This window comes from Cherax quadricarinatus, chromosome 76, assembly GCF_038502225.1.
Source record: "Cherax quadricarinatus isolate ZL_2023a chromosome 76, ASM3850222v1, whole genome shotgun sequence".
NCBI lineage: Eukaryota > Metazoa > Arthropoda > Malacostraca > Decapoda > Parastacidae > Cherax > Cherax quadricarinatus.
Window position 1 is genome coordinate 8,819,172 of NC_091367.1, and position 27,500 is coordinate 8,846,671.

The 27,500-nt window shown below is 42.4% G+C and overlaps 1 protein-coding gene across 2 annotated transcripts in view; it reads left to right on the top strand.

The window, feature by feature from the left end:
• The window catches only part of LOC128703685 (FMRFamide-related peptides type HF-4-like), a 260,277-nt gene that overhangs the window by 72,696 nt on the left and 160,081 nt on the right, over window positions 1-27,500 (top strand). Inside the window, exon 1 of one of the 2 annotated variants that reach the window (XM_070101258.1) lies at window positions 7,957-8,095. The exons of the other annotated variant lie outside the window; for it this stretch is intronic. Within the exon in view, the coding sequence (XP_069957359.1) occupies window positions 8,088-8,095 (8 nt within the window). The 5' untranslated portion in view covers window positions 7,957-8,087. Of the gene's footprint in view, window positions 1-7,956; window positions 8,096-27,500 lie in introns of those variants that run through there. 2 annotated transcript variants of the gene reach the window in all.

The window sequence follows — 27,500 nt, forward strand, 5'->3', positions numbered from 1 at the left end:
AAATTTTAATGAAAATAAGAAAAAATTTGGAGTGAGTTAAACATGTTAAGAAAGCCTAGGGAACGTATGGATTTGGCAGTTAAAAACAGAGTTGGGGAGTTAGTAGATGGGGAGATGGAGGTATTGGGTAGATGGCGAGAATATTTTGAGGAACTTCTAAATGTCGACGAAGAAAGGGAGGCGGTAATTTTATGCACTGGTCAGGGAGGTATACCATCTTGTAGGAGTGAAGAAGAGCAGGATGTGAGTGTGGGGGAGGTGCGTGAGGCATTACGTAGAATGAAAGGGGGTAAAGCAGCTGGAACTGACGGGGTCATGACAGAAATGTTAAAAGCAGGGGGGGATATAGTGTTGGAGTGGTTGGTATTTTTGTTTAATAAATGTATGAGATAGGGGAAGGTACCTAGGGATTGGCGGAGAGCATGTATAGTCCCTTTATATAAAGGGAAAGGGGACAAAAGTGATTGTATAAATTATAGAGGAATAGGTTTACTGAGTATACCAGGAAAAGTGTACGGTAGGGTTATAATTGAAAGAATTAGAGGTAAGACAGAATGTAAGATTGCGGATGAGCAAGGAGGTTTCAGAGTGGGTAGGGGATGTGTAGCATATATGTGAACAGTATTTAGATAAAGGTAGGGAAGTTTTTATTGCATTTATAGATTTAGAAAAGGCATATGATAGAGTGGATAGGGGACCAATGTGGTAGATGTTGCAAGTATATGGAATAGGTAGTAAGTTACTAAATGCTGTTAAGAGTTTTTATGAGGATAGTGAGGCTCAGGTTAGGGTGTGTAGAAGAGAGGGAGACTATTTCCTGGTAAAAGTAGGTCTTAGACAGGGATGTGTAATGTCACCATGGTTGTTTATTATATTTATAGATGGGGTCGTAAAAGAAGTAAATGCTAGGGTGTTGGGGAGAGGGGTGGGATTAAATTATGGGGAATTAAATACAAAATGGGAATTGACACAGTTACTTTTTGCTGATGATACTGTGCTTATGGGAGATTCTAAAGAAAAATTGCAAAGGTTAGTGGACGAGTTTGGGAGTGTGTGTAAAGGTAGAAAGTTGAAAGTGAACATAGAAAAGAGTAAGGTGATGAGGGTATCAAATGATTTAGATAAAGAAAAATTGGATATCAAATTGGGGAGGAGAAGTATGGAAGAAGTGAATGTTTTCAGATATTTGGGAGTTGACGTGTCGGCGGATGGATTTATGAAGGATGAGGTTAATCATAGAATTGATGAGGGAAAAAAGGCGAGTGGTGCGTTGAGGTATATGTGGAGTCAAAAAACGTTATCTATGGAGGCAAAGAAGAGAATGTGTGAAAGTATAGTAGTACCAACACTCTTATACGGGTGTGAAGCTTGGGTTGTAAATGCTACAGCGAGGAGACGGTTGGAGGCAGTGGAGATGTCCTGTCTAAAGGCAATGTGTGGTGTAAATATTATGCAGAAAATTCGGAGTATGGAAATTAGAAGGTGTGGAGTTAATGAAAGTATTAGTCAGAGGGCTGAAGAGGGGTTGTTGAGGTGGTTTGGTCATTTAGAGAGAATGTATCAAAGTAGAATGACATGGAGAGCGTATAAATCTGTAGGGGAAGGAAGGCGGGGTAGGGGTCGTCCTCGAAAAGGTTGGAAAGAAGGGGTAAGGGAGGTTTTGTGGGCGAGGGGCTTGGACTTACAGCAGGCGTGCGTGAGCGTGTTCGATAGGAGTGAGTGGAGACGAATGGTATTTGGGACCTGACGAGCTGCTGAAGTGTGAGCAGAGTAATATTCAGTGAAGGGATTCAGGGAAACCGGTTATTTTTATATAGCCGGACTTGAGTCCTGGAAATGGGAAGTACAATGCCTGCACTTTAAAGGAGGGGTTCGGGATATCAGTAGTTTGTAGGGATATGTTGTGTATCTCTATACGTATATGCTTCTAAGCTGTTGTGTTTTGAGCACCTCTGCAAAAACAGTGATTATGTGTGAGTGAGGTGAAAGTGTTGAATGATGATGAAAGTATTTTCTTTTAGGGGATTTTCTTTCTTTTTTGGGTCACCCTGCCTCGGTGGGAGACGGCCGACTTGTTAAATATAAATATACATATATATACATATATATATATATATATATATATATATAAATATATATATATATATATATATATATATATATATATATATATATATATATATATATATATATATATATATATATATATATATTTCTTGGTAGCATCAACAAAGAGAAGAAGAAAAAGACGTATTTCATGGGAGAAAAAAACAAGTGGTGAAATGCTCTTAACAGTACGCAGCGCCAGCATGGAGCCCACACCCATAGTTCTTGTCTGACGTTTAAGGGTTATCCTAAGTAATTTACATACACGTTACTATGTAAGACAACTGTAATTATCCATAAATTGTGCAGCCGTATACACATAAGTTTACTTACCTACACCTGACAGAGCTGGAATACGATAATGAAGTCGGTACTTCATGCCACAACTATTGTAAAACGAAAGGAATTTGACAGATATATAAGAGAAAGCCTACACGGTGTGACTTTGTATATGGTACAAGTCGGACCAAAACGTCGTCGTAAGCTCCTCTCTCCTATGTGCGGATTATTTGTGTATTGTTCCAGTCACGGTATTGTTCCTTTTGTTCAAGGCGTCCTTGGTACTACCAACAAGGTCAACAAGAGATAACAATTATTATATGGGAAGAGTGGAGCAGAATGATAAATTATTATCTGTCTTCACTGTGGCAGACTTGAGGATGATGAAGCAAGACCAGGTAAATTAACAATAATAATAATAATAATAATAATAATAATAATAATAATAATAATAATAATAATAATAATAATAATAATAATAATAATAATAATAATAAACACACACACACACACACACACACATATGAAGAGAGCAACAGAGCAATGGTGGACACACTCGCTGAGGTGGCAAGAAGAGCTCATTCCAGCAGAGCAAAGTTGCTGGTTATGGGGGATTTCAACCACAGGGAGATCGACTGGGAAAACCTGGAGCCACATGGGGGTCCCGAAACATGGATAGCCAGGATGCTGGACGTGGTGCTGGAAAACCTCATGCACCAACATGTTTAAAGGACACTACCAGAGTGAGAGGGGAGGATGAACCAGCAACATTGGACCTTGTGTTCACCCAGGGCAGCTCAGACATTGAGGACATCAAGTATGAGAGTCCCCTAGGAGCTAGCGACCACGTGGTTCTGTGCTTTGAATACATAGTAGAGCTGCAAGTGGAGAGAATAACAGGAGTTGAATGGGAAAAGCCTGACTATAAAAGAGGGGACTACATAGGGTTGAAGAACTTCCTGCGGGAGGTCCAGTGGGACAGAGAACTGGCATGAAAGCCAGTAAATGAAATGATGGAATATGTAACAACAAAATGCAAGGAGGCAGTGGAAAAGTCTATTCCCAAGGGCAACAGTAACGACGGGAAGACCAGCACGAGCCCCTGGTTTACCCGACGGTGTAAGGAGGCAAAAACAAAGTGCAATAGAGAATGGAAAAAGTACAGAAGGCAGAGAACACACGAAAATAGGGAGATCAGTCGCAGAGCCAGGAATGAGTATGCACAGGTAAGGAGGGAGGCCCAGCGACAGTATGAAAATGACATAGCATCGAGAATCAAGACTGACCCGAAACTGTTGTATAGCCACATCAGGAGGAAGACAACAGTCAAAGACCAGGTGATCAGATTAAGGACAGAAGGTGGAGAACTCACAAGAAATGATCAGGAGGTATGTGAGGAGCTGAACAGGAGATTTAAGGAAGTTTTTACAGTAGAGACAGGAAGGGCTGTGGGAAGACAGCACAGAAGGGAACATCAAGAGGGAATATACCAACAAGTGTTGGATGACATACGAACAACTGAGGTGGAGGTGAAGAAGCTCTTAAGTGACCTTGACACCTCAAAGGCGATGGGACCGGACATCTCCCCATGGGTCCTTAGAGAAGGAGTAGAGATGCTGTGCGTGCCTCTAACCACAATCTTCAACACATCCCTTGAAACTGGGCAACTACCTGAGAAATGGAAGACAGCTAATGTAGTTCCCATATTTAAGAAAGGAAACAGAAACGAGGCACTAAACTACAGACCTGTGTCTCTGGCATGTATTGTGTGCAAAGTCATGGAGAAGATTATCAGGATGAGAGTGGTCGAACACCTGGAAAGGAACAAGATTATAAATGAAAACCAGCATGGGTTCATGGAAGGCAAATCCTGTATCACAAACCTCCTGGAGTTTTATGACAAGGTAACAGAAGACACGAGAGAGAGGGGTGGGTAGATTGCGTTTTCCTAGACTGCAGGAAGGCCTTTGACACAGTTCCCCACAAGAGATTAGTGCAGAAGCTGGAGGATCAGGCGCATGTAAAAGGGAGGGCACTGCAATGGATAAGGGAATACCTGACAGGGAGGCAGCAACGAGTCATGGTACGTGAAGAGGTATCACAGTGGGCGCCTGTTACGAGCGGGGTCCCACAGGGGTCAGTTCTAGGACCAGTGCTATTTTTGATATATGTGAACGACATGATGGAAGGAATAGACTCTGAAGTGTCCCTGTTCGCAGATGACGTGAAGTTGATGAGAAGAATTAAATCGAACGAGGATGAGGCAGGACTGCAGAGACCTGGACAGGCTGGACATGTGGTCCAGTAACTGGCTTCTCGAATTCAATCCAGCCAAATGCAAAGTCATGAAGATTGGGGAGGGGCAAAGAAGACCGCAGAAAGAGTATAGGCTAGGTGGACAAAGACTACAGACCTCACTCAGGGAGAAAGACCTTGGGGTGACCATAACACCGAGCACATCACCGGAGGCACACATCAACCAAATAACTGCTGCAGCATACGGGCGCCTGGCAAACCTGAGAATAGCGTTCCGATACCTTAATAAGGAATCGTTCAAGACACTGTACACTGTGTATGTTAGGCCCATACTGGAGTATGCAGCACCAGTCTGGAACCCACACCTGGTCAAGCACGTCAAGAAGCTAGAGAAAGTACAAAGGTTTGCAACAAGGCTAGTCCCAGAGCTCAAGGGAATGTCGTACGAGGAAAGGTTAAGGGAAATCGGACTGACGACACTGGAGGACAGAAGGGTCAGGGAAGACATGATAACGACATACAAGATACTGCGGGGAATAGACAAGGTGGACAGAGATAGGATGTTCCAGAGAGGAGACACAGGGACAAGGGGTCACAACTGGAAGCTGAAGACTCAGACGAGTCACAGGGACGTTAGGAAGTATTTCTTCAGTCACAGAGTTGTCAGCAAGTGGAATAGCCTAGCAAGTGAAGTAGTGGAGGCAGGAACCATACATAGTTTTAAGAAGAGGTATGACAAAGCTCATGAAGCAGAGAGAGGACCCAGTAGCGATCAGTGAAGAGGCGGGGCCAGGAGCTGAGTCTCGACCCCTGCAACCACAATTAGGTGAGTACATTGATACCACATTAATTAACAAATACATACATATATACATATATATATATATATATATATATATTTTTAAAGAGGTGGATATGGAAGGCCTCTCTCAGATGACCAAAAGCTTCATCTGCTGGTCATCATATGACTAAGGCCCGAGTATATATATAGGAATGTTTATTTGATACGGAAGCCAGGCATGTGTTCTCATTAATTGATACCACATTAATAACAAATACATACATATATATATATATATATATATATATATATATATATATATATATATATATATATATATATATATATATATGTATGTATGTATACGTAGTATGTGTGTGATCATCATCGGTCTATGATGCGAGAGAAAAATATTTACAAACTGAAAAAATCTACAGATTCAAAGAAAAAAAATAATTTTTAAAGTAAGACCAAATAGACATAAAAATGCAAAAATTACCATATTATTAAGAACATAAAAGTCGGCAGCAGGAGCTCTTGCAAGAGCCTTAATACTCAGCTTAAGATGCCACATAGAGAGCTTCTGAGAGCCTCAGCTCTATGTGTCTAGAGCAGCTGGCCAGGAGCCGAAAATCTCTAACTCTCTCTCTCTCTTTTACACAGGATTTTACAAGGTTAGGTTCACAGTTCCTAATTTTATTTACAAGCTAACAGCTCTCTCTCTCTCTCTCTCTCTCTCTCTCTCTCTCTCTCTCTCTCTCATTCTTGCTGCTTAATGGGGAGTTTAAAGCTTATCGACTACACGATGGTGATTAAGACTTCACCTAACCTTCTCACAACCAGATAAGAATATTTTAATACCTAAAATAAGGAGTAAAATAAACTCTCTGTGTATATACAGAGAGAGATAACATATACTTCTCAGTGTATACACACGCACACACCTCTCATGTATATACACGCAGAGATATACACACACACACACACCTCTCGGTGTGTGTGTATCTGTGTGTATATACATGAGGTGTATACACACACACAATTCTCAGTATATATACACAGAAAGATATATAAACACACCTCTCGGTGTATATGCAAAGAGAGATATATATACACACACACACACCTCTCAGTGTATATACATACAGGAGATATGTACACATAATTCTCAGTATATATACACAGAGATATACACACACAATTCTCAGTATATATACCCAGGATATCGCTCAGATTTATAATCTTCAATGGAAGAAAAATTCTGGTGTACCTGATATTTGTCTTCTTGTAAAATATTTACACAGGTGTTCAAAAACTCTTGTAAAATATTTACACAGGTGTTCAAAAACTCTTGTAAAATATTTACACAGGTGTTCAAAAACTCTTGTAAAATATTTACACAGGTGTTCAAAAACTCTTGTAAAATATTTACACAGGTGTTCAAAAACTCTTGTAAAATATTTACACAGGTGTTCAAAAACTCTTGTAAAATATTTACACAGGTGTTTAAAAACTCTTGTAAAATATTTACACAGGTGTTCAAAAACTCTTGTAAAATATTTACACAGGTGTTCAAAAACTCTTGTAAAATATTTACACAGGTGTTCAAATCTCTTGTAAAATATTTACACAGGTGTTCAAAAACTCTCGTAAAATATTTACACAGGTGTTCAAAAACTCTTGTAAAATATTTACACAGGTGTTCAAAAACTCTCGTAAAATATTTACACAGGTGTTCAGCATAAGGCATGATAACAGCTGTAAGGCAATAAATAAGCCGAGTTAAGATAACAGATATTAGCTTGTAAATGAGCTGAAGCAGGATAACAGATCTTAGTCTGTAAATATAAAGATGTCAGAAATCTACGAGAGTGTGAGTTATCGGAGCAAAGTGGAGAAAGAGAGAGAGAGAGAGAGAGAGAGAGAGAGAGAGAGAGAGAGAGAGAGAGAGAGAGAGAGAGAGAGAGAGAGAGAGAGAGAGAGAGAGAGAGAGAGAGAGAGAGAGAGAGAGAGAGAGAGAGATGAGCTGATGTAGATAACAGCTCGTAGCTTGTAAATAAAGTTTGGAATCCTTGACTTAACCTTGTAAAACCCTGTGTAAAGAGAGAAAGTGAGAAAGAGAGTGAGAGAGACTTAAAGTGCCAGTAACTACCCTGGATAATGACCTGCCACCCCCACCCCTTCAAGTGCTCTTGATTCAGGGAACTGAAGCCACCCTTCCCCTTCTTTGGATCAAACCCGAACGCCTCGTATTCTCCAGGATCCGTATAACCCCCCATTCATATGGGTTTACCGCTTCCCCAAGAATAAAATAATCGGATCACATATATTACAACCACGTGGGAGGGCAAGGTAGAGGGGGCGCTGCCCCCTACCTTCCCCCCGTCGCTGAGCTGCTATTGGTCGGCTCCGGGCAGGAGGGGGCGTGTCTGGTGGGTGGCGGGCGGGGCTAGGGAGAGTGGGCGGCGCCCAGGGTGGGCGGGGTGGGTTGATATAGGTAACAACAAGTGGCTGGTCGCGTGCATTCCCGTTCCCAGTCCCGTTCCAGGCAGGACGTTCCCAGTCCCGTTCCAAGCAGGGTATTCCCAGTCCCCTTTCTAGAGAGGCGTTCCCAGCCGCGTTGACGTTCCCACACCTCAGCTCCACACACGTTCCCACCGCCACTATGACAAGGTAAGTCGCTAGGTGCAATTTATCATCCCCTAGCAGGTGTTATAGTGCTAGGTAACGCATCCTAGCTGGTTCAAGGATGCTAGGTGACATGTGCTTGGTGATTCAGGTGTTATAAGAACCAGGAGGAAAGCAGGTACCTTCAACTAGGTGATATATGGTTACTGGGTAACCATCAGGTTCCTGTCTACCAGGACAGGTTACCTCCAGTACTAGCAACCTGTCCACTAAGTTACCTCCAGTACTAGGTTCATGTCCACTAAGTTCCCTCCCGTACTAGGTACCTGTCCACTAAGTTACCTCCAGTACTAGGCTCATGTCCACTAAGTTGCCTCCAGTACTAGGTTAATGTCCACTGAGTTACCTCCAGTACTAGGTTCATGTCCACTAAGTTACCTCCAGTACTAGGTTCATGTCCACTAAGTTACCTCCAGTACTAGGTACCTGTCCACTAAGTTACCTCCAGTACTAGGTACCTGTCCACTACCTTACCTCCAGTGCTAGGTACCTGTCCATTAAGTTACCTCCAGTACTAGGTTCATGCCCACTAAGTTGCCTCCAGTACTAGGTTCATGTCCACTAAGTTACCTCCAGTACTAGGTTCATGTCAACTAAGTTACCTCCAGTACTACGTACCTGTCCACTAAGTTACCTCCAGTACTAGGTACCTGTCCACTACCTTACCTCTAGTGCTCGGTACCTGTCCACTAAGTTACCTCCAGTACTAGGTTCATGTCCACTAAGTTACCTCTAGTACTAGGCTCATGTCCACTAAGTTACCTCCAGTACTAGGTTCATGTCCACTAAGTTACCTCCAGTACTAGGTTCATGTCCACTAAGTTACCTCCAGTACTAGGTTCATGTCCACTAAGTTACCTCTAGTACTAGGCTCATGTCCACTAAGTTGCCTCCAGTACTACCCATGCTAGATACGTACCAAGTTATATATTTCTCATGCTAGATAACTCTCATGCTAATTACCTACCATAACAGATACCTCTCATGTTAGATATCTCTCATAGTAGATACCTACCATACTAGATATCTCTCATGGTAGATCTCTCATGCTAGATACCTACAATACTAGATACCTCTCATGTTATATATCTGTCGTGCTAAATATTTCTCATGCTAGATACCTACCATACTAGATACCTCTCATGCTAGATATCTGTCGTGCTAGATATCTCTCATGCTAGATTACCATACTAGATACCTCTCCTGCTAGATACCCACCATACTAGATACCTCTCATGCCAGATACCTACCATACTAGATACCTCTCATGCTAGATATCTCTCATGCTAGATATCTCTCATGCTAGATACTTACCATACTATATACCTCTCATGCTTTATATCTGTTGTGCTAGTTACCTACCATACTAGATACCTCTCATGCTAGATATCTCTCTTGCTAGATACCTACCACACTAGGTACCTCTGATGCTAGATACCTCTCATGCTAGATACCTACCACACTAGGTACCTCTGATGCTAGATACCTCTCATGCTAGATACCTACCACACTAGGTACCTCTGATGCTAGATACCTCTCATGCTAGATACCTACCACACTAGGTACCTCTGATGCTAGATACCTCTGATGCTAGATACCTACCACACTAGGTACCTCTGATGCTAGATACCTCTGATGCTAGATACCTACCATACTAGATACCTCCCATGGTCTATATTTACACATTAGTGATGAGGTTTTTAGTTCATCCTGACAAATTTACAAGCATATACATATCAATCTCATACAAGGTTAAATATCTATATGTTTTTCAAAACAATGTTCGAATTTTTTCAAAAAAAAAAAAAAAAATCTGTTCGGAAATCAATGAACCATGCCAGGTCTCAACGATATTAAATAACAAAAAAAAAGGCACCATACCGTGACTGGAACAATACATAAATAACCCGCACATAGAAGAGAGGAGCTTACGACGACGTTTTGGTCCGACTTGTAACATTTACAAAGTCACAATGTGTGACTCTTTAAAAGGTCCAAGTCGGTCCGAAACGTCGTCTTAAGCTCCTCTCTTATAAGCAGTAGTTACGTTTCTGAGAATTAAATTGGAAACAAACTCACGAGAAGTGAAGTGAAGAACATATGTAAAAAAATAGTGTTGCATTCCTAATGCCAGCGAGGACTCCATCCATATTATTTTTAAACTGTTCTACGTGAGAGATAATACAATGTAACTGTGAATAAACAGTGAAAAAAAAGAGTGGTAAAATGCAAGAAAAAATTGTCAAATGCAAAAATCACTTATATCTTTAAAGTCTAGCGCAAGCTGGACTCCAAGGTATTGGTCCAGTGTGGGTAGATTGGTAAAGCACTGCGTACCTTGTTCCAAGGTTCGTAGGTTCGAGTCTCCTTCAGCCAGAGATCAGTGTTTATATATATATATATAGGTAGTAGGTTGGTAGACAGCAACCACCCAGGGAAGTACTACCGTCCTGCCAGATGACTGTGAAACAGAAACCTGAAACTGTTTTGCATGATGGTAGGATTGCTGGTTTCTTTTTCTGTCTCATAAACACGCTAGATAACAGGGATATCTTGCTACTCCAACTTACACTTTGGTCACACTTCACAGACATGCACATGCATATATATATATATATACATACATCTAGGTTTTTCCCCATTTTCTAAATAGCTCTTGTTCTTCTTTATTTCTTCTATTGTCCATGGGGAAGTGGAAAAGAATCTTTCCTCCGTAAGCAATGCGTGTCGTATGAGGCGACTAAAATGCCGGGAGCTATGGGCTAGTAACCCCTTCTCCTGTAGACATTTACTAAAAAAGAGAAGAAAAACTTTATAAAACTGGGATGCTTGAATGTGCGTGGATGTAGTGCGGATGACAAGAAACAGATGATTGCTGATGTTATGAATGAAAAGAAGTTGGATGTCCTGGCCCTAAGTGAAACAAAGCTGAAGGGGGTAGGGGAGTTTCGATGGGGGGAAATAAATGGGATTAAATCTGGAGTATCTGAGAGAATTAGAGCAAAGGAAGGGGTAGCAGTAATGTTGAAGGATCAGTTATGGAAGGAGAAAAGAGAATATGAATGTGTAAATGCAAGAATTATGTGGATTAAAGTAAAGGTTGGATGCGAGAAGTGGGTCATAATAAGCGTGTATGCACCTGGAGAAGAGAGGAATGCAGATGAGAGAGAGAGATTTTGGGAGATGTTAAGTGAATGTATAGGAGCCTTTGAACCAAGTGAGAGAGTAATTGTGGTAGGGGACCTAAATGCTAAAGTAGGAGAAACTTTTAGAGAGGGTGTGGTAGGTAAGTTTCGGGTGCCAGGTGTAAATGATAATGGGAGCCCTTTGAGTGAACTTTGTATAGAAAGGGGTTTAGTTATAGGTAATACATATTTTAAGAAAAAGAGGATAAATAAGTATACAAGATATGATGTAGGGCGAAATGACAGTAGTTTGTTGGATTATGTATTGGTAGATAAAAGACTGTTGAGTAGACTTCAGGATGTACATGTTTATAGAGGGGCCACAGATATATCAGATCACTTTCTAGTTGTAGCTACACTGAGAGTAAAAGGTAGATGGGATACAAGGAGAATAGAAGCATCAGGGAAGAGAGAGGTGAAGGTTTATAAACTAAAAGAGGAGGCAGTTAGGGAAAGATATAAACAGCTTTTGGAGGATAGATGGGCTAATGAGAGCATAGGCAATGGGGTCGAAGAGGTATGGGGTAGGTTTAAAAATGTAGTGTTAGAGTGTTCAACAGAAGTTTGTGGTTACAGGAAAGTGGGTGCGGGAGGGAAGAGGAGCGATTGGTGGAATGATAATGTAAAGAGAGTAGTAAGGGAGAAAAAGTTAGCATATGAGAAGTTTTTACAAAGTAGAAGTGATGCAAGGAGGGAAGAGTATATGGAGAAAAAGAGAGAGGTCAAGAGAGTGGTGAAGCAATGTAAAAAGAGAGCAAATGAGAGAGTGGGTGAGATGTTATCAACAAATTTTGTTGAAAATAAGAAAAAGTTTTGGAGTGAGATTAACAAGTTAAGGAAGCCTAGAGAACAAATGGATTTGTCAGTTAAAAATAGGAGAGGAGAGTTATTAAATGGAGAGTTAGAGGTATTGGGAAGATGGAGGGAATATTTTGAGGAATTGTTAAATGTTGATGAAGATAGGGAAGTTGTGATTTCGTGTATAGGGCAAGGAGGAATAACATCTTGTAGGAGTGAGGAAGAGCCAGTTGTGAGTGTGGGGGAAGTTCGTGAGGCAATAGGTAAAATGAAAGGGGGTAAGGCAGCCGGGATTGATGGGATAAAGATAGAAATGTTAAAAGCAGGTGGGGATATAGTTTTGGAGTGGTTGGTGCAATTATTTAATAAATGTATGGAAGAGGGTAAGGTACCTAGGGATTGGCAGAGAGCATGCCATGTAGAGAGAATGGAGCGAAACAGAATGACTTCAAGAGTGTATCAGTCTGTAGTGGAAGGTCGGCCTAGGAAAGGTTGGAGGGAGGGGGTAAAGGAGGTTTTGTGTGCGAAGGGCTTGGACTTCCAGCAGGCGTGCGTGAGCGTGTTTGATAGGAGTGAATGGAGACGAATGGTTTTTAATACTTGACGTGCTGTTGGAGTGTGAGCAAAGTAACATTTATGAAGGGGTTCAGGGAAACCGGCAGGCCGGACTTGAGTCCTGGAGATGGGAAGTACAGTGCCTGCACTCTGAAGGAGGGGTGTTAATGTTGCAGTTTAAAAACTGTAGTATAAAGCACCCTTCTGGCAAGACAGTGATGGAGTGAATGATGGTGAAAGTTTTTCTTTTTCGGGCCACCCTGCGTTGGTGGGAATCGGCCAGTGTGATAATAAAAAAATAAAAAAATAATATATATTAGGTTTAATATTAAAGCATTCTTGACTGGTGGTAAACAGGTAACATGCAGCCTTAATGACCATTGTGTAGTCGATAAGATTTAAACCCAATTAACTAACCAACCTAGACAAAGGGAGAGGAAGGGAACATGATCACAACATTAAAAATATTGGATCTCATCTAGGAGGAAATTCTACCAGAAAGTCTCTGTGGCAAACTTAAGGTTATTGCAGGCTTTGCCGGATCCATTAACCTCTGTATACTCGACCTTTCGAAAGAAATCGTGTTGCAGGACGAGGAGCCCGCCTGAGAGAACTCAACCAAATCAGCACTAACATACAGCGAACCTTTATTACTGGCAAGGTCGTTATTCCCATGCGACTTACTGCTTCACTCTTTGGAGAATTTAGGGCATCAGGGAGAACAGGGGCAAGGGAAGGCCCTGTAGCCCAGGATAATGTATATTTGTCTTCTACTTTCTACGTAGGAGAGAAGAGGGGGATGTCCGCCCACCTTTGCTGATATTCGACCTGAATGTGTACGATTTGTATACATTCAGTATACTTGCTTCCCTCAGCACATACTTCTACATGTGACTGGTATTGTGAAGCTTACTCCCTCCTATCTATATTTCTACATGCCAGTGGTTCTGAGAAGCTTGCTTCCCTCAGTCCATTCTTGATGAAGCATACTGAAGGTCAGGTCAGCTCTGTAGAACATGTCGAAAAACTGCCTGGTAGTGATGCCTTAGTTATCAGGAAAATAATTTCCTTCAACTGATGAAGTTTTATCTGTATTACTTAACTCAGCAGTGGTGTTCAAACTTCCTGTACAAGTGGGTCACATTTGATGGTCAAATGTGTGATGAGGGCCGCACGGTTTTGTTGACACTATGCAGTGTGGAACCTACATAAAAGTGAATTCTTAATTTCAAGTGAAGGCCGCATCCATTTCCTAGAAGGGCCACATGCGGTCCTCGGGCCCCAGGCTGGGGACCCCTTGATGTAAAGTCCTCCATAACAGCTAACAAATTCTCAGAGAACTTGTCTACTGCTGGAATCTAATGGACGTGAAAGGATGAGGTTATTGAAGAACTAAAGGAGCATAAGTCACTGGCGTTACATTCATGGCGAACTTTAGAAGAAAAAAAAACAGACAAAAATGCAGTATAATTCGGTATAATTTGATCTTTTTTGACAACTTTTTGTCCAATAAAGGATTGCATTATAATGCATTTGTGTATATTTTTTTCCATTGTGTCGTATTTTATACCATTTATCTCCATGACGCAGTTTGTTGGTGAGTGAAATCTTCCCTTAGTTTGTTTAACATTCGGCAAGGCAACCAACCCTCCCTGACTAAATTTGCATTTATTGTCTCCATGTTGAGGGTAAAGTATCCGTACTTACCTCCTTGCTGTGGGAAGTGTGGAATAAGGAACAGTAGACTGATGCGTTCACACCACCATTCCGGTAGTGAACTGAACTGTTCCTGGTTCAAGACTGAGGACTGTAAATAACTGGTTCAGAGAACCGACAGGATGATAAATTAAACACTTGTGCAACACTTGGGTATCTTAACCGTAGAAACGTTTCACCAGCCAGTGGCTTCCTAAGTCCCAATACAGTGACTGATCTTCTACCCTTCTCTGTACTGGACTGAGGAAGCCACTGGTTGGCAAAACCTTTCCACAATAAAGATGCTCAAGTATTGGACAAATGTCTAATTCACCATCACTGAATAGGTCGCTTGTGCTATCAAGGAAATCTGAACATCTCATACGGTGAGGCTCAGGAGAGAGGTTAGGTAAAGGTTCTTCAAGAAACAGGACAAATGTTTCCTGACGCGGGTCTTGGTCATATGATGACCCGCCGCTGGAGCTTTTGGTCATCTGACCGAGGCCTTCCACTGTCTTACTGGTCCACCCCTCTAAAAAATTATGGTTATGATTATAACCAATTATTCAGTGCTAGGAAAAGAGTCGAGGAGTAGAAAAGTGACTAACAGCCCCAGTGGAACACATCCCTCAGCAGTGTGAGCTCCTGTAATTTGCAATACAGATCCCTAAACTCTACCTCTGACTCCATCACTTCCCAACCCTTCCTCCTCCTCCTCTAAGATTTCTGAATCTCCAATCTTCAATTTTAGTCCAAATCAAACTTCTCTCACTGATTCGTATTTTTTTGGTACTGCCTAAGGAAGAAAAACGAGGCAGGTGAAGGAACCGGCCACGAGTCACTCCCTCCTGACATACTTCCTATATCCTAGCAAAAGCAATCCCCTTGGGTCCTGTTAAAACCTAATCTGTATCTAGTCTTCAATAGACTCAAACTTCAGTCTAGGAACTGCTAGCCAGGGCCGTATTCGGTCCACCAGTAACTTCAAATGTTGGGACCAAAAAATCTGAAGCACACTGCAGTGGAAGGAGGCATCAGCTACAGGTACAAGTAGGTTGGCCAAGACGGGTCCTGGCCAGGGTGTTTTCCACGCTGTGACCCGGGAAGGAGGCAGCGAGGTTCTTTAACAAACAACGTTCACGATACTAGTGGAATTATGGTGGTGGTAGGAACACAGGTACAATTGTTGTTGCTGAGAGAGAACAAAATGGCACAATACCGTGATTGGAACAATACACAAATAACCCGCACATAGGAGAGAGAAGCTTTAGAAGACGTTTCGGTTCGACTTGAACCATTTACAAAGTCACACTGTGTGACTTTGTAAATGCTCTAAGTCAGACCGAAACTTTGTCCTAAGCCTCTCTCTCCTATGTGAGGGTTATTTGCGCGTTGTTACTGATAGGGCTATACAGAATATTCGTTATTTGTTGACAAAAGACACTTTTAACCAACATAGTCGTACACTGTGTAGCTCTTGAACACTAAAACTCATATAGAAGAGATATAGGGGAAGGGAAGTCGCCGTCTATGCTCACAACACATTGCCTCACACTGGTGTTACTGAAGCCAACGCAGTCACACGCACAACTAAATTCAGTAACGTGCAGTTGCTTGTCTGTTCAGTTTGTTGTCCTGACTCCGAGTCACTCGGTGTTGATCAGCTTAATTTGCTTTTGATCAACTGCCCAACCATAATCTATTGTGGGAGATTTCAATGCTCGTCATCGCTAGTGAGGATGCCTTACATTTGGATAAATGAGGTTTAAAATACAAGAATCTCACTCTTCCAAACAATGGTAGTGGAATTCATGTGAATAAGGACAGATCACCTTCCACTGTACGGAGCGTCTAGGACAACGCAGATCGGGAAGTGGTGAGTCACTTACTAATAAGAATTTCTCATGATTGTCAAACCTGTTTCTAGTTCACTTCTCACCTGTAACTTCAAGAAAACAGATCGAAGGTTACTCTTGAGTGTCGCCGACCTTCATATTTCTGCAAGTGTCGGTATTCTACACCATTTATCTACATTTCTGGAAATACTGACCCGACAGTACACAACGTCACATTATCAATTACTAGGGATGCTGAGGTATCTATTTCCAAGACCTCGATATTTCCGTGGAGATAAATGATATGAAATACCAACACGATGAAAAAATAGTCACGAATGCAGTATAATGTGATTCTTTATTGACAATGTTTCGCCCACACAGTGAGCTTTATCTGTGTGTGTGTGTGTGTGTGTGTGTGTGTGTGTGTGTGTACTCACCTAGTTGTACTCACCTAGTTGAGGTTGCGGGGGTCGAGTCCGAGCCCCTGGCCCCGCCTCTTCACTGATCGCTACTAGGTCACTCTCCCTGAGCCGTGAGCTTTATCATACCTCTGCTTAAAGCTATGTATGGATCCTGCCTCCACTACATCGCTTCCCAAACTATTCCACTTACTGACTACTCTGTGGCTGAAGAAATACTTCCTAACATCCCTGTGATTCATCTGTGTCTTCAGCTTCCAACTGTGTCCCCTTGTTACTGTGTCCAATCTCTGGAACATCCTGTCTTTGTCCACCTTGTCAATTCCTCTCAGTATTTTGTATGTCGTTATCATGTCCCCCCTATCTCTCCTGTCCTCCAGTGTCGTCAGGTTGATTTCCCTTAACCTCTCCTCGTAGGACATACCTCTTAGCTCTGGGACTAGTCTTGTTGCAAACCTTTGCACTTTCTCTAGTTTCTTCACGTGCTTGGCTAGGTGTGGGTTCCAAACTGGTGCCGCATACTCCAATATGGGCCTAACATACACGGTGTACAGGGTCCTGAATGATTCCTTATTAAGATGTCGGAATGCTGTTCTGAGGTTTGCTAGGCGCCCATATGCTGCAGCAGTTATTTGGTTGATGTGCGCTTCAGGAGATGTGCCTGGTGTTATACTCACCCCAAGATCTTTTTCCTTGAGTGAGGTTTGTAGTCTCTGACCCCCTAGACTGTACTCCGTCTGCGGCCTTCTTTGCCCTTCCCCAATCTTCATGACTTTGCACTTGGTGGGATTGAACTCCAGGAGCCAATTGCTGGACCAGGTCTGCAGCCTGTCCAGATCCCTTTGTAGTTCTGCCTGGTCTTCGATCGAGTGTATTCTTCTCATCAACTTCACGTCATCTGCAAACAGGGACACCTCAGAGTCTATTCCTTCCGTCATGTCGTTCACAAATACCAGAAACAGCACTGGTCCTAGGACTGACCCCTGCGGGACCCCGCTGGTCACAGGTGCCCACTCTGACACCTCGCCACGTACCATGACTCGCTGCTGTCTTCCTGACAAGTATTCCCTGATCCATTGTAGTGCCTTCCCTGTGTGTGTGTGTGTGTGTGTGTGTGTGTGTGTGTGTGTGTGTGTGTGTGTGTGTGTGTGTGTGTGTGTGTGTGTGTGTGTGTGTGTGTGTGTGTGTGTGTGTGTGTGTGTGTGTGTGTGTGTGTGTGTGTGTGTGTGTGTGTGTGTGTGTGTGTGTGTGTGTGTGTGTGTGTGTGTGTGTGTGTGTGTGTGTGTGTGTGTGTGTGTGTGTGTGTGTGTGTGTGTGTGTATGTGTGTGTGTGTGTGTGTGTGTGTGTGTGTGTGTGTGTGTGTGTGTGTGTGTGTGTGTGTGTGTGTGTGTGTGTGTGTGTGTGTGTGTGTGTGTGTGTGTGTGTGATCATATTGTGTAAAATCTTTCTGATATTTTTTTCTCCCACTGGACACTGAAATATTTTCTTTGCGAGTATAATGGTTCTACTCTTGTTTATGTTTGTTTGTGTTTGTTTTGCGAATATAAAGGCTTTAAAGTTGCTTTTATTGCTCTTTGTTTTTTCTTTCTCATTTATTTATCTATCACTGCATATACACTGAGAGATACACCTTTCGGTATGTATATTGTGAGACATGCAAATCTCTCACAGTATATACAGACACACCTACCTCAATGTATACATTGAGGTAGGTGTGTGTGTGTGTGTGTGTGTGTGTGTACCTTTCAATGTATATAAACAGAAAGATACACATCTCTCGGAGTACGAGTATATCCTTTGAGAGATGTGTATATATACCAAGGAAGATACCACTTTCATGTAATTAGAAATATATATCTATAAGTGCATATACATTGATGTACACAGATCTCGATGTATATACACTGAGAGTTGCACACCCCTATATGTATAACTCTTTGAGATACACTACCTGACGTATATATATATATATATATATATATATATATATATATATATATATATATATATATATATATATATATATATATATATATATACTTCTAAGTGTATATACTGAGATATACACTTCTCGTACAAAAGTTTATTGGCTTATTGCGTTTCAATCCTATCGACTACACGAGGGTCATTAAGGCTGCATGTCATTTGTACACTAGTCAAATATAACTTACTTTTTAATATAAGAATTAAAACTGTATTAATGGGAAGAAATAAGAATGGAGTCTGTTAGAAGTGGTGTTCCACAGGGGTCAGTCTTGGGACCCTTTTTGTTTACAATCTATATACACAACATTGACGAGGGAATATTAGCGACATAATAAGTTTACCGATGACACTAACATAGGCCGTCAAATAATTTTTGATGTGGACACTGGAAGGCTACGGGATGACTGGATAGTTTGATGTAGGCACTGGAAGGCTACGGGATGACTGGATAGTTTGATGTGGACACTGGAAGGCTACGGGATGACTGGATAGTTTGATGTGGACACTGGAAGGCTACGGGATGACTTGATAGTTTGATGTGGACACTGGAAGGCTACGGGATGACTGGATAGTTTGATGTAGACACTGGAAGGCTACGGGATGACTGGATAGTTTGATGTAGGCACTGGAAGGCTACGGGATGACTGGATAGTTTGATGTGGACACTGGAAGGCTACGGGATGACTGGATAGTTTGATGTGGACACTGGAAGGCTACGGGATGACTTGATAGTTTGATGTGGACACTGGAAGGCTACGGGATGACTGGATAGTTTAATGTAGACACTGGAAGGTTGCGGGATGACTGGATAGTTTGATGTGGAAACTGGAAGGCTACGGGATGACTGGATAGTTTGATGTGGACACTGGAAGGCTACGGGATGACTGGATAGTTTGATGTAGACACTGGAAGGCTACGGGATGACTGGATAGTTTGATGTAGACACTGGAAGGCTACGGGATGACTGGATAGTTTGATGTGGACACTGGAAGGCTACGGGATGACTGGATAGTTTGATGTGGACAATGGAAGGCTACGGGATGACTGGATAGTTTGATGTGGACACTGGAAGGCTACGGGATGACTGGATAGTTTGATGTGGACACTGGAAGGCTACGGGATGACTGGATAGTTTGATGTAGGCACTGGAAGGCTACGGGATGACTGGATAGTTTGATGTAGGCACTGGAAGGCTACGGGATGACTGGATAGTTTGATATGGACACTGGAAGGTTACGGGATGACTGGATAGTTTGATGTAGACACTGGAAGGCTACGGGATGACTGGATAGTTTGATGTGGATACTGGAAGGCTACGGGATGACTGGATAGTTTGATGTAGACACTGGAAGGCTACGGGATGACTGGATAGTTTGATGTAGGCACTGGAAGGCTACGGGATGACTGGATAGTTTGATGTAGGCACTGGAAGGCTACGGGATGACTGGATAGTTTGATGTAGACACTGGAAGGTTGCGGGATGACTGGATAGTTTGATGTGGACACTGGAAGGTTGCGGGATGACTGGATAGTTTGATGTGGACACTGGAAGGTTGCGGGATGACTGGATAGTTTGATGTGGACACTGGAAGGCTACGGGATGACTGGATAGTTTGATGTGGACACTGGAAGGCTACGGGATGACTGGATAGTTTGATGTGGACACTGGAAGGCTACGGGATGACTGGATAGTTTGATGTGGACACTGGAAGGTTGCGGGATGACTGGATAGTTTGATGTGGACACTGGAAGGCTACGGGATGACTGGATAGTTTGATGTAGACACTGGAAGGCTACGGGATGACTGGATAGTTTGATGTGGACACTGGAAGGTTGCGGGATGACTGGATAGTTTGATGTGGACACTGGAAGGCTACGGGATGACTGGATAGTTTGATGTAGACACTGGAAGGCTACGGGATGACTGGATAGTTTGATGTAGACACTGGAAGGTTGCGGGATGACTGGATAGTTTGATGTGGACACTGGAAGGCTACGGGATGACTGGATAGTTTGATGTGGACACTGGAAGGCTACGGGATGACTGGATAGTTTGATGTGGACACTGGAAGGCTACGGGATGACTGGATAGTTTGATGTGGACACTGGAAGGCTACGGGATGACTGGATAGTTTGATGTGGACACTGGAAGGCTACGGGATGACTGGATACTTTGATGTGGACACTGGAAGGTTGCGGGATGACTGGATAGTTTGATGTGGACACTGGAAGGCTACGGGATGACTGGATAGTTTGATGTAGACACTGGAAGGTTGCGGGATGACTGGATAGTTTGATGTGGACACTGGAAGGCTACGGGATGACTGGATAGTTTGATGTGGACACTGGAAGGCTACGGGATGACTGGATAGTTTGATGTAGACACTGGAAGGTTGCGGGATGACTGGATAGTTTGATGTGGACACTGGAAGGCTACGGGATGACTGGATAGTTTGATGTGGACACTGGAAGGTTGCGGGATGACTGGATAGTTTGATGTGGACACTGGAAGGTTGCGGGATGACTGGATAGTTTGATGTGGACACTGGAAGGCTACGGGATGACTGGATAGTTTGATGTGGACACTGGAAGGCTACGGGATGACTGGATAGTTTGATGTGGACACTGGAAGGCTACGGGATGACTGGATAGTTTGATGTGGACACTGGAAGGCTACGGGATGACTGGATAGTTTGATGTGGACAATGGAAGGCTACGGGATGACTGGATAGTTTGATGTGGACACTGGAAGGCTACGGGATGACTGGATAGTTTGATGTGGACATTGGAAGGCTACGGGATGACTGGATAGTTTGATGTGGACACTGGAAGGCTACGGGATGACTGGATAGTTTGATGTGGACATTGGAAGGCTACGGGATGACTGGATAGTTTGATGTGGACACTGGAAGGCTACGGGATGACTGGATAGTTTGATGTAGACACTGGAAGGCTACGGGATGACTGGATAGTTTGATGTGGACACTGGAAGGCTACGGGATGACTGGATAGTTTGATGTGGACATTGGAAGGCTACGGGATGATCCGGATGTGCGGTTGGAGAAGTGGCAGATGCAGTTCAATGCGGACAAGTGTAAGGTTCCAGTCCTAGGAAAAAGAAATAACTATGGTACGACAAGTTAAACAATATAGATATTAGACTGCGAAAAAGATTTAGCTCTGGTGAGCAGAAATTTAAAACCAGGACAACAGTGCTTAAGTGTTCCTAATGAAGATAATAGAATTCTTGACTTCATCTTAAGAAGCATAAATAATAGAAGTCCTCAGGTTATACGTGAACTTTACATATCCTTGGCAACGAGTAATAATTGTAAAATTACCGACAAAATGTTAGGTAAATATACACAGATACAACTAATGTGACATTTTACTGTGATAATGTTTCGCTCTCCAGGAGTTTTGTCAAGCTCGACAAAGCTTCTGGAGAGCGAAACGTTGCCACAATGAAATGTCACATTAGTTGCATCTTTGACCATTTACCTAACATCCTTGGCAATACCTCAGTTCTGGTCTCCCTATTACAAATTGGACATAAATGCGCTGGAAAACATAAGATGAAAGATGACAAAATTGATCCCATGTATCAGAAACTTTTCCTACGAGGATAAGCTGAAGGCACAGACTCTGCACTCTCTTGAGAGGCGAAGGATTAGAGGGGATATGACTGAAGTGTACAAATGGAAAACAGGAATAGTGTGGTGAAAATATATAACCAAGAAAGGACTCGTAGCAATGGGTTCAATATGGGGAAATTTTGATTTTGAAAGGACGCAGGGTCACCCAGAGCAGATTATTAGGTAGCTTTAAGGACCAGTACATGAGTGGGTGTGAGTTGATGTGCCAAGCACGGACAAGTAGGCCTGTTGCAGTGTTCCTTCATTCTTATGTTCTTGTGTATATACACTGATATATACACCTCTCCAAGTGTATATCACACCTATATAAGTGTATATCACACTTCCCCAGTATATATCACACCTCTACCAGTGTATATCACACCTCTACAAGTGTATATCACACTTCCCCAGTATATATCACACCTCTACCAGTGTATATCACACCTATATAAGTGTATATCACACTTCCCCAGTATATATCACACCTCTACCAGTGTATGTCACACCTCTACAAGTGTATATCACACTTTCCCAGTATATATCACACCTCTACCAGTGTATATCATACCTCTACAAGTGTATATCACACTTCCCCAGTATATATCACACCTCTACCAGTGTATATCACACCTCTACAAGTGTATATCACACCTATATAAGTGTATATCACACTTCCCCAGTATATATCACACCTCTACCAGTGTATATCACACCTATATAAGTGTATATCACACTTCCCCAGTATATATCACACTTCTACCAGTGTATATCACAACTCCCCAGTGTATTTCACACATATACAGGTATATATCACACCTCTACAGATATATATAAACCGCTTCTCACACTATATACACATCAAGAGGATATGCTCGTTAGAATAAATTCTCTGTGATTATATATGCTTGGTTAGTTAATTAGATTTAAAACTCCTTCAACTGCTTGAAGGGTCATTAAGGATACACGCAATCCGTTCACCTCCAGTCACGGATACTTAAATTTTTAAAATAGGGATTAAAGTAATCCGGGGAAGGCAGAGAGTGGTCCAAAGTCATCGAATCAAAAGCTCTTGGCCATCGTCGAGATATCCTTAGTTGAAGCGTTGACTGGACCGACAAAATCAGTCTCAAAATCATTGGCCAAATTTGTGCGATATTTGGCCAATTGTTGCAAGTGATATGAAATGTGTTTTGACGAACCTGCAGCAGGAGGCGTTCTTGTCAAATTGACAGAGAAGCTTTGTTATCTTGGCCAGTTAGTGAACACGTCAATTAGTGATTTTTAAAGCATACGTTTTGTTCACAGATTACCCTCACTTTTGTTCAAAGACAAACCACACTTTTGTTCACAGATGACCCTCGGTTTTGTTAAGAGATGAACCAGACTTTTGTTTCATCTACTGTACTGTGTTAGTTGTGAACTGTTGTAGCCACGACATTTTAAGTTAGCTGTGAACTGTTACAGTCACGTTATTGCTTATTAGTTGTGAATTATTGCAGCCACGGTATTGTGAGTCAGTTGTGAATTATTGCAGCCACGGTATTGGGAGTCAGTTGTGAATTATTGCAGCCACGGTATTGTGAGTCAGTTGTGAATTATTGCAGCCACGGTATTGTGAGTCAGTTGTGAATTATTGCAGCCACGGTATTGGGAGTCAGTTGTGAATTATTGCAGCCACGGTATTGTGAATTGTGAATTATTGCAGCCACGGTATTATGAGTTAGTTGTGAATTATTGCAGCCACGGTATTATGAGTTAGTTGTGAATTATTGCAGCCACGGTATTGTGAGTCAGTTGTGAATTATTGCAGCCACGGTATTGGGAGTCAGTTGTGAATTATTGCAGCCACGGTATTGTGAATTGTGAATTATTGCAGCCACGGTATTATGAGTTAATTGTGAATTATTGCAGCCACGGTATTATGAGTTAGTTGTGAATTATTGCAGCCACGGTATTGTGTTTTATTCTTCGGTGAATGTTAAACACCCACAAGAACGTACTACACTCAGCAGGAGAGCTCTACACCTGCTCTACAGAGCTCTACACCTGCTCTAGAGAGCCCTTAATAACACGCTGGGATCCAGTTTCAGAGAGCTTCACAAAGGTATTGTATTACCATTCACAAGAACTGCGATTATACACTGGGATACCTTTTTTCCCAAGACAGCTTCAACGATACATCACAATATCTTTTACCAGAGTATCGAAGACACATTACGATACTTTTTTTCAATAGATCTTCAGAGACGATATAAACTTTGGTAATAGATACCGACAAATTGGTTTCGGAAGACAGGTGTGTAAACACTACCACATATTTATTAGAAAATGTTTGAGATTAATAACAACAATAATAATAGTAATGATAATGTTAGTAGTAGTAGTACTAGTAGTAGTAGTAGTAGTAGTAGTAGTAGTAGTACTAGTAGTAGTACTAGTAGTAGTAGTAGTAGTAGTAGTAGTAGTAGTAGTACTAGTAGTAGTAGTACTACTAGTAGTAGTAGTAGTAGTAGTAGTACTAGTAGTAGTACTAGTAGTAGTACTAGTAGTAGTACTAGTAGTAGTAGTAGTAGTAGTACTAGTAGTAGTACTAGTAGTAGTACTAGTAGTAGTAGTAGTAGTACTAGTAGTAGTACTAGTAGTAGTACTAGTAGTAGTAGTAGTACTAGTAGTAGTACTAGTAGTAGTAGTACTAGTAGTAGTAGTAGTAGTACTAGTAGTAGTAGTAGTAGTAGTAGTAGTACTAGTAGTAGTACTAGTAGTAGTAGTAGGAGTAGTAGTGATACTAACAATAATAATAATAATAATAATAATAATAATAATAATAATAATAATAATATAATAATAATAATAACAACAACAACAATAATAACAACAACAATAATAATAATAATAATAATAATAATAATAATAATAATAATAATAATAATAATAATAATAATAATGTCATTTGAGCATGACAGTGTTTGTACAGGGATGGGTGACATTCGATTGTACACGCAGGAAGCCACTGGTTATACAGAACATTTAAGACTCGTTTCGTAATCTGGCTAGCTGTTGTTATATTTAAGGGGAAGCGCTAAACCCACAAGGTACATATTAATGATGGTATGCAATGCCGAGAGTTCCTCAGGCTCGAGGGACTGACCACCTCCTACCAAGGCTGGTGGACTGATGACATCAATACCACTACTGTTACTGCCACTAGTGTTATATTCTCCTGCATTCCATGTTTCGCCTGCGCAACATGCGAAACGTTCCAGCAATGAAGATACCCGAGTGTTGTATATGTGTCTTCCTCATCAACGACAGGCGTCGTACAGCGTCGTACAGCGTCGTACACCGTCGTTCAGCGTCGTACAGCAGGGGAGGCTATCATACTCTATGCTATCGCTGGATCAAGATCCCCTCACCTTCAAGGGTCACCTTGCTAACACTCATCAAGAAATTTTCATTATCTCATAAGAGAACCTTCAAAGTTATTTTGTACCTTGAGAACGCCTCATTCGATCGTTTTCAAACTTCCAACGGTGGTGAACCGCAACAAGTAAAAGGTTCAATGCAGTTCCTGACGTGTGCATCTGCTCAGTTTTATATGTTATCCTTCCCGCGTTATTTCCCCCTGGAGTAACTCAAGAATACCTCTACCGATCGCCTTCAACCCCTAAACTCTGGTGTATCTTTGACATGTGACTGATGCCAATTTGAAAATTTTACTGAAAAATTGGTAAAATTTCAACTCTAATTTTCACTCGGTAATTTGCAAATGACACCGCACACGATCGATTTCAAACCTCGAGTGCTTTCCCGGCACTGGTAGAAATGTTGGGTATGTTTTCTTATACCTACTGACCCCTGCTTACCTAGCAGTAAGTAGGTACCTGGGTGTTAGTCACCTTACACCTGTTGCTCTTGTTCACCTTGTAGTAAATAGGTACTTGCATGTTAGTCCCCTCATACCTGCTGTCCCTGCTCACCAAGCAATAAGCAGGTACCTGGGTGCTAGTCCTCTTATACCTACTGTCCCTGCTCATCTAACAATAAGTAGGTACCTGGGTGTTAGTCACCTTACACCTGCTGCTCTTGTTCACCTAGCAGTAAGTACCTGGGTATTAGTCCCTGTATACCTGCTGTCCCTGCTCACCTAGCAGTAAGAATGTACCTTGGTGTTAGTCGACTGGTGTGGGTCGCATCCTGGGGGACAATATTGAAAGACCAGAATGGAATTAAGACAAACAGTCCTCAAAGATGCACTGACTTTCTTGGGTTATCCTGGATGGATAACCCTCCCTACCTGGGTTATCCTGGATGGATAACCCTCCCTACCTGGGTTATCCTGGATGGATAACCCTCCCTACCTGGGTTATCCTGGATGGATAACCCTCCCTACCTGGGTTATCCTGGATGGATAACCCTCCCCCGATTTATCCTGAGTGGCTAACCCTTCCTACCTGGGTTATCCTGGATGGATAACCCTCCCTACCTGGGTTATCCTGGATGGATAACCCTCCCCCGATTTATCCTGAGTGGCTAAACCTTCCTACCTGGGTTATCCTGGATGGATAACCCTCCCTACCTGGGTTATCCTGGATGGCTAACCCTGCCCCGATTTATCCTGAGTGGTTAACCTTCCCCTGGGTTATTCTGAGTGGCTAACCCTCCCCTGGGTTATCCTGGGTGGCTAACCCTCCCCTGGGTTATCCTAAGTGGATAACCCTCCCCTGGGTTATCCTGAGTGGATAACCCTCCCCTGGGTTATCCTGAGTGGATAACCCTCCCCTGGCTTATTCTGAGTGGATAACCCTCCCCTGGGTTATCCTGAATGGATAACTCTCCCCTGGGTTACCCTGGGTGGCTAACCCTCCCCTGGGTTATCCTGAGTGGATAACCCTCCCCTGGGTTATTCTGAGTGGATAACCCTCCCCTGGGTTATCCTGAATGGATAACTCTCCCCTGGGTTATCCTGGGTGGCTAACCCTCCCCTGGGTTATCCTGAGTGGATAACCCTCCCCTGGGTTATCCTGAATGGATAACTCTCCCCTGGGTTACCCTGGGTGGCTAACCCTCCCCTGGGTTATCCTGAGTGGATAACCCTCCCCTGGGTTATTCTGAGTGGATAACCCTCCCCTGGGTTATCCTGAGTGGATAACCCTCCCCTGGGTTATCCTGAGTGGATAACCCTCCCCTGGGTTATCCTGAGTGGCTAACCCTCCGGAGTGAGAAACCCCAAGAAAATCTTATAGTTTGAACAACATGTGAACTGCTTCAAACCTCA